The 8,655-nt window shown below is 34.3% G+C and overlaps 1 protein-coding gene across 1 annotated transcript; it reads left to right on the forward strand.

Moving 5' to 3' along the window:
- The first annotated feature begins 309 nt into the window (after positions 1-309).
- Positions 310-8,619, forward strand: HisRS (histidine--tRNA ligase). Its single transcript, XM_066289008.1, is given in 8 exon segments — positions 310-685; positions 837-1,115; positions 1,509-1,748; positions 2,158-2,379; positions 2,439-2,645; positions 2,703-3,044; positions 3,046-3,333; positions 7,977-8,619. Coding segments are annotated over 8 exon segments (1,902 nt in total). The 5' UTR covers positions 310-595; the 3' UTR covers positions 8,211-8,619.
- Positions 8,620-8,655: the final 36 nt, after the last annotated feature.

Genomic DNA, 8,655 nt, shown 5'->3' on the forward strand with positions numbered 1-8,655 from the left:
AGTTCTCTTGTTAATTATCATGGCTTGCGATTAGAGATACGTGGACAATGTAATTGAGTACAAAAAGCCTACATATAGTAAATAAGATAATTAAACAAACTACGCAAGGAAAAGAATTATTAGTTCTGAATTTTATTTAATTCACTCACTATCTTTTGAATAATAATTTATAATCAATTAAAAAGTTGAAATTAATTATGTGTTAGTCTACTTTGTCTACTTGCCAACTTTCTCTCAATGTCTTTAGATCGTCAACGTCATTAAAATGAAATGTGTTCTGTATTGCAATTTAATATTAACCGTTCTCCGCAAATCCGATTGGGTACAATCCTCAACATGGCATTTTACAGCCAATCAAATTAGTTGTACCGTCTCTTTTCGAACGTGGTAGAACGAACGGCCCTTCATTTCGTTCTAATAAAAAGTCCTTCAAACTCATGAGATCTACAATTTTTTAAATGATTTAATTTATTCCAGTGTCGGTTGCATGTTGCGAACATATTGCATCAGCCTATTCGTAATTACCACATCTGCAATTCTGGGTTGTTTCAGTTTAGAAATTTTGTCGGATCTTCTTTAAAAGTCACAGTGCAATATGGCCTCAAAAGCTGAGTTAGACCAACAAATTAGGGAACAGGGTGATTTAGTTCGAAGGTTAAAAGCTACCGGTGAAAAGAAAGACTGGGTGGGTATTAAATTCATGAGTATATGGTAATAGCTACTGCTAACTATAAATTTTGGTATGGCTAAAGAGTACCTAAGGACTTGAATACTTAGGGTTAACTAAAACTGCACTGCTTCACTTATTAATTAGGGGCTTATTCTTATTGCTTCAGGTTCGTAATGGATTCCCATTTTTTGTACCATTCAGTGAAGTTCTATATCCTTATTTGAATAATTACATGTCAACTCAAAGTTACCTCTGTGACTGGGAGCCCTCAGCAGCTGATGTTGTTCTATCTAAATGCATACCCAATAGACAAGCCCTAAAACCTTTTATTCATCTCAATCGTTGGTACAATCACATGAACAGTTTTTCTGAAATGGAAATAAATAAATTTGCTTCGGTCCGATATGTAAATACAAAAAGCATATTGGACAGTTTAGATAATCAGGTAAATTAATTGTTATTTCTTTTGTTGAAGTGTTGAGCCCTATCATCTTACAATGGGGGTTGGCACCTTAGGCTGGTTTTTGAGGCATGCCAGAGTGAAATGTAGACCTTTTAGCACAAGCTCTGCTTTGTTTCGACCTCTTCAGGTCAGTGATTTTTCCACGTTTCTTTGTATATAAAATTCGCCATAGTTTTCTGACTTCCTGCTGGACTGTTCTGTAGTAGTTAGCATAGTTATTTATGCTTGGAAATAACTTTCTTATGGCATGTTTCCTCCGATAGTCATTATTGTATAATTGCACTGTTAAAATGTTGTAAAACCATTGTGAAAGTATATTCTTTTAGTTCATTCAACCAGAGGTTTTTATCTGAAACCACAATTGAATTTTTGCAGATATCTCAAGAGGTTGCCAAATTGTTAAGCCTTAAAGAGCGGGCTCAGGCACTAAAGGAAAGTGAAGATAATGGGTTGCAGACCAATGTCAACCAAAAATTTACTCTTAAGAACCCTAAGGGCACTCGGGACTACTCACCTGAGCAAATGGCCCTTCGCATATCAGTCCTCAACAAGATAATTGCAGTCTTCAAGAAACATGGAGCTGAGACCATTGATACGCCAGTATTTGAGTTAAAGGTAAGTTGTCATTATCAAGGAGAAAATGCAATAAACATATATCCTGGGTAATAAATCTTTGATCAATTAGTTACAAGTTCATTGAAATGAAATGTAGGCATAGTAAGTGGTCCCTTCTCTAAGTAAATGAATTTCTCACAATCTGTTAAAACTATTATTAAAAGTGGTTTTTGCGGGCATGACCCTATTAATAAGTGCATTGATATGGAAAGGAGAATAGGCAGAAAATGGACCAAAAATATGTACTACTTTTTCTCTGAATCTTGTCGTAGTTGATGCTTTTGCTGGAATTGCGCAAGGTTATCTTAGACGCGTTTGCTGAATAATGAGTTCTGTTGCCATTTTCGTGCTTTTATCAAGCAGGAGATAAGTGAAACTAAAAATTTATTATGCAATTTTCCTTATTCAGGAAGTCTTAACTGGCAAATACGGTGAAGACTCAAAACTGATTTATGATCTTAAAGATCAAGGAGGCGAGATTTTATCTCTGCGCTACGACCTCACAGTTCCTTTCGCCCGATATCTGGCGATGAACAAAATCACTAACATTAAACGCTATCACATTGCCAAAGTTTACCGCAGGGACAACCCTTCAATATCTAGGGGTAGATACCGGGAGTTCTATCAATGCGTAAGAGAATTTATTTCAACTTAAATTTTCTCTTTGACATAGTTTAGTTTGTTTTGCAGGATTTTGATATTGCCGGAGCATATGACCCAATGATACCAGATGCTGAATGTATCAAAATTGTTTCTGAAATTTTGGATACTCTAGAAGTTTCCCCTTATGTGATTAAAGTGAACCACAGAGCTTTGTTGGACGGCATGTTTGAAGCTTGTGGAGTACCAAAAAATAGTTTTAGGTGCATTTGTTCAGCAGTGGATAAATTGGATAAGGTGAAATGAGCTCTTCTTATTAAGAAATTGTTTTTTTCTTACATAAAAAAATTACAGTCTCCTTGGGACGAGGTCAAAAGGGAAATGGTAGAGGAGAAGGGGCTGTGTGAGGAGGTGGCTGATCAGATCGGGGAATACGTAAAACTGAACGGCGGGATGGAGTTGGTAGATAAACTATTGAAAGACGAAAATTTGTCAAAAAATAGGCTGGCCATTGAGGGTCTTGAGGCAATCAAGCTCTTACTAAAATATTGTGAGCTATTTCAAATATCTAAAAACGTCTCTTTTGACTTGAGTTTGGCCAGAGGATTGGACTATTACACAGGAGTGATTTATGAGGCGATTTTGCTCGGAGGTTTGTCCATTTTTACCGTAAAAATGCCAATCTTAAACTCTCGTTTTATCTGTAGGCACAGGCAAGAGTGAAGATGTCTCAGTAGGTTCGGTGGCGGGCGGCGGCCGCTACGATAACCTCGTGGGCATGTTCGACGTCAAGAACAAGCAAGTGCCTTGTGTGGGAGTTTCAATGGGGGTTGAGCGGTTATTTGCAGTGCTAGAGCAAAAGCTTCTGACAGCAAACAGGAAGGTGCGTACCACCGAAGTCGACGTTTATGTGTGTACTGCGCAGAAAGGGCTGGTCGATGAGAGATTGAAGTTGTGCAACGAGCTGTGGGAAGAGGATTTTAAGGTAAGCGCTTTTTTTATAAGGGTGTCTCAGTTAAAAGGTATCTATGAACAAAAAAAAGGCAAATATATGTGTAATGTTCTTTTAGAACCTCTCTATGGGTATTTTGCATCTATAAATGTCACAGAAACTTCGGTTTTAGGAAATCAGTTTTACGATTTTCTGCGCTATGGATTTCTTGTACTCGTTTCAGGGATTGAAATTGAAAGTCATATCATGCAATGTCTCTCTGAGCTATTAGAACAAAATTAATGTTATTATCCTACAGTGTGGACTGAGAATATACAGGGTGTTTCTGAAATGAATCCATAATGTTTGACTAAAAATTGTTGAGCAAAAAATAAGGCATTCTAGGCAAATTTACCTATACTCAATGTTGCGTAAAATAAAATCAATATCAAATACTCCCCAAAAAAATTAAATATTCATTCCTGAAAACAAAATTTCGAATTAATTTCGAATTTAAGCAGAGACATACCCAGCTGGAATCTGAAACACAAAAAAATCATTATTAATTTCAGAAAAGACTTCAATATTAAGTCCTGAAAAAATCTCTACAGCAGTTAGAGTTTTGACTCAATTTCGACTTGAAACAAAGGCGTACGCAGTCGAGGCCAAATTCAAAAAAAAGTTTTAATCCCTAAAAGAAAGTTTTGAAAATCTTTGAAACAGTTCGAGTTTAAAATTAATTTCGAATCGAAACAAAAGCATATGCAGTTGATATTTTAAACTAAAAAAAATCAGTATTTATTTCTGAAAAATTAAAAAGAAAATCGATACAGCTCAAGTTGGGATATCATTCTTAGACCACGTCCAAAGAAGGTCCTAGGTACCTTTCACAAAAGAGTCAAAAATTCAAATGATTTTAACTTTCAGTTAAAACTAATTATGGCATTCTAATTGGCCTGACAAAAGTTAACTGTGAGCCACAAAAAAACAACAATCAGAACTCACCTCTGAGCACCAAACCTTTATGCCAGAATTACGTCAGTAATGTTCATTTTCGCTCACAAAATGACAGCTAAATGCTTCCCATTTTCACTCACTAAGTCATGGACATACTACGACGTATCTCACAAGTCTTTAGAATAAAAGAGAACATAATTAGCCCGATTATTTGTGCAGTACGAATTACGAACGTCTTACTCTTCGCCTCGCTAACATTCGAATTAATCGTCGAGGAAGTGATATCGGTACCAAAACGTAAACAAAAAATGACTACCTGCCTTTTGTAAAGGTACAATCGATTGATTTTATAGATGCATGCGATGTTTTTAGATTTAGTAAAATGAGAGAAAAGTTGCCAATTCAATCCCCGACGGAATATAATATATTTCCTATTGCAGAGCGGACTTGATCGAAAATGAAGTCTGTGGTTTTTTTGGGAACAATATTAATTTAGAATTTCGTAAGGTATTAAATACGTCATGTGAATATACAGGGTGTTTCCTAACTATGTGTAAAAAATTTAAAGGCGTAATCCTCGACCGATTTTGAGTCAAAAATGTCTAATAAACATATGTCCGCAAATGCCTTGTTTCCAAGATACAGGGTGTTGAAATGTGACAAGAAAGAGAGATTTTATTTCCAAAATGACTCAATTTGGGTGTTTGAATTTTAAAAAAGACAATTTTTTGGGGGAATGCTTTAATGATTAATTATAAGACTTGCTTTTTATTAATTATAATAATACCACCAATCCTTTAGAAACCTTTTTCAACGTCTTTCAGTCAACACCCTGTATCTTGGAAACAAGGCATTTGCGGACATATGTTTATTAGACATTTTTGACTGAAAATCAGTCGAAGATTACGCGTTTAAATTTTTTACACGTAGTTAGGAAACACCCTGTATATACATATATACACTATGAATATATGTATATGATAAAGACAGAGTAACTATTAACCTTTACATTTTGTCTCAGTTTATTAACAACTTCAAGGTCTGAATAGTATATGGGAGATTATAAATTTAATTCTCTCATTAAGAATGGTCATTAGCATCGTATCGCGATTTTGCCGGGGTATGTTTTCCTTTATCAAATTGCTCAAAATTCTAATTTTTATTACTATGCGACTTTGTAGAAATCAATTAAATTGTATATCCAAATGACATTTTATAAAGCGGTTTGCGTAAGGTTATGGAGTGCGTCAAAACTATAAAATTAAGGTATTGTTCAAGACAAAAAAAGTATACCCCTCTTGTAAATTAAAAATAATCCTATTACTACATATGTACATATGATTATATATTTTTTTCTGTTTACGGTTTAATAGGATCGTTCGCAATCAAGGTGAATAAAACACCCGATTCATTGTAGTTTTTTGAATTTTAACAAGACACCCTTATTTTCTAACACCTTTTGTTTATCATTTATTAGCTTCTCGGGAGTTTCATAATAATTGTGATTTGATAAGCAATAGCCATAAGCATCATGTTGTAATCCTGCAGGAAACTTTTTCCTTCACTTAGTTGTTTACAATCTGTAATTTTTATTAATTCCATGGTTCTGACTAATGTAGTCAATTATTTCAATATTTGCAATAAATATATAAACATAATTCTATTTCTCGATGGACGTCCTGAAGTCTTTTTTACCATTTGTTTTTATATTAGGAATTATTAGGAACTCGATTAGAAATGAGTTTCTTTGATACTTTCTGTTGGATTTGTTTTTTTTTTTTTTATTAATACCATAATGTTACAATCTGTTACTATTATTTTGGGACATTTAATAACTTGTTTATATCATTAAAATTAAATACAATAGGTAGAGGGAGACTAACTGTTTAATCTCCCTGTTTATCTGTTGAATCTGTAACTCAATTCTAAAGGATTGTATCTTTTTAATCTGTGAGAGTAATTGTTGGAGTCCGCTAGGTTTATAGCCAGGTGATTTTGATGCCTATTAAGGCGTAGAATGTACTTTTTGAAGTGATTTTCAATTTCTTCTCGTACTGTGGATACCTTTAAATCATTATGTAGGGTCTCATTGCTCACATACCACGGTGCTTTTGCTAACATAATTTAGATTTGTTAAATTACAAATCTATGCACAAAACTAGAATCTAAATATTAATAGATAAATAATAATTTCGGCATGTTTGATTCATATTGTGTAAGTTAAATGACCATTTACACGTGAAGATAATAACACATGTCCCGGTGACAATAAACAATAATAATAACACGCGCCCAAATCTGCATCTTCAGCTACTTTTTATTATAAAAAGCCATACGATTAGCATAGCGGGGGTCATTCTGGTACCTTCTTCTGATAAGTGTAATTAAAGTGAATATCCTTGTGTAACAAATAAAGTTTGAATATTTTAACTCTTTTGTATTTGTTTTTAAAAAGCTAAGTCTTAAAGGACTTAACTTAACTAGCATCGTGAAAGATTATAAGAAATATTTCCCTTTTTATATCCACGTGAATCAGCTTGGTGTGTACAAGTTAAGTCCCTTAAGACTTAGCTTTTTAAAAACAAATACAAAAGAGTTAAAATATTCAAACTTTATTTGTTACACAAGGATATTCACTTTAATTACACTTATCAGAAGAAGGTACCAGAATGACCCCCGCTATGCTAATCGTATGGCTTTTTATAATAAAAAGTAGCTGAAGATGCAGATTTGGGCGCGTGTTATTATTATTGTTTATTGTCACCGGGATATGTGTTATTATCTTCACGTGTAAATGGTCATATAACTTGCTCGTACCGCAGTAGTGTTTCGGCCGTTTATAAGCAAAGTCGGTTACTACATTCTTGCAGTGTTAATTACAATTTTCACTAAATATCCTCATAATTTCCAATACTTTCTATTTTTCATAAACATTCTACAAACCAACTCGGATGGCATCACATTTTTTTCTTTGCCGTGTTCGATTGACATTATTCGGATTAAACCACCTCTCTCTTCAAATTACCTTTGAATGTTCGGGAAAATTTGGTAGTTTGGAATTTTGCCATTTGGATATTTGTCATGGTAGACTCTAAATCTCATCCGTCCATTTTCCCGACAGAATCCGTATACTGAAAGCTCGTCAACCTTCGCAGCGGTAGAATAATGTTCCATTTTAAAAGACCGAAAATCATTTATTTTACAATAAAGTCAAACATACTATTCTTGCATAAGAAACGCAAAATACATTTTTCTTTGTAACATTGTTTTCACAACGATAACGAATTGCAAGAAATCGTAAATATTTTTACAACAGATAAAAAAAAATCAGAATAAAATCGGCTTGTGACACAAAAAAAATTAAAAATTATTCGTACAGGGTCTAACAAAAATATAAACTTTTATTTATGAACCACGTGTCATTTTTAATATTCAAAAAAGATCTCGCACACGTCATAACACGCCAATTTACGTAGTCATTCTTAGTTCCAAAAAGTGAAAATGGACAGAAGCGTTTAACAATTCTTTCGGAAAAACAATATTAATTTGAGAAGTTTGGCAACCCGCAGCGGTAAATTAAAGCCACTTTGGATATAGGTAGGCCTGCATAGAACACCTCACTTTTCGTCGAGCATTGTACAGTCATTCCGTAATACCCCGTATATGGAATGCTTTAGTCTCAGTACTTAGAATTAAGTGGGCCTGTCAAGAATTTTAAGCAACTTAATTGTCACTTTTAGGTCGAATATTCCTACAAGAAAAACCCAAAACTATTGGCACAGTTGCAGTATTGCGAAGAAAACACGATACCTTTTGCCGTTATTTTGGGCGAGTCGGAGATCAAGAATGGAATCGTGAAGTTGAGGAACGTCATTACCAGAGAGGAGAGGGAGGTGAATCGCGCCTTGTTGCCGGAACTACTTAGACAGAAACTCGACGAATTGAACTTGAACGGGACGATACTCGTCTCGTAGTATTGTTGGCCAAGTAAGCCGTAAATCTATTATGTGTATTTATTTGTATTTGCAAGTCGTTCTTAGTTACCTACGGACCGGGTGATATGACAATATATAATTTACAGTGTATTTTGAAGTGAGCTGAAACCATGTTTTCATAAGCGAAAAAAATAACAGTTTAGTTCTGTGAAGCCACTTTACTGTCATTTTTACCTCCCTAATGAGGTGGTTTGAAAAGCTTTCAAATTCATCACGCATTTCACTTGTACCTGTTCTATTTTTCATGATATGAGTGATTGAATAGTTTTACGGAGTGAGTTCGTATAAGTGTCGTTAAAAGGAAGCGAATCCCAGATAGTATAAGTAAATGACATTTAAAACGATTGAAAAATATGATTTTCAAATAAATAAAATCATTTTTATTTCCCCTAGTTGATTTCCCTTGCAACATCCAAACACAACG

The sequence above is a fragment of the Euwallacea fornicatus genome, chromosome 13 (genome assembly GCF_040115645.1).
Source record: "Euwallacea fornicatus isolate EFF26 chromosome 13, ASM4011564v1, whole genome shotgun sequence".
In the NCBI taxonomy this organism is placed as follows: Eukaryota; Metazoa; Arthropoda; class Insecta; order Coleoptera; family Curculionidae; genus Euwallacea; species Euwallacea fornicatus.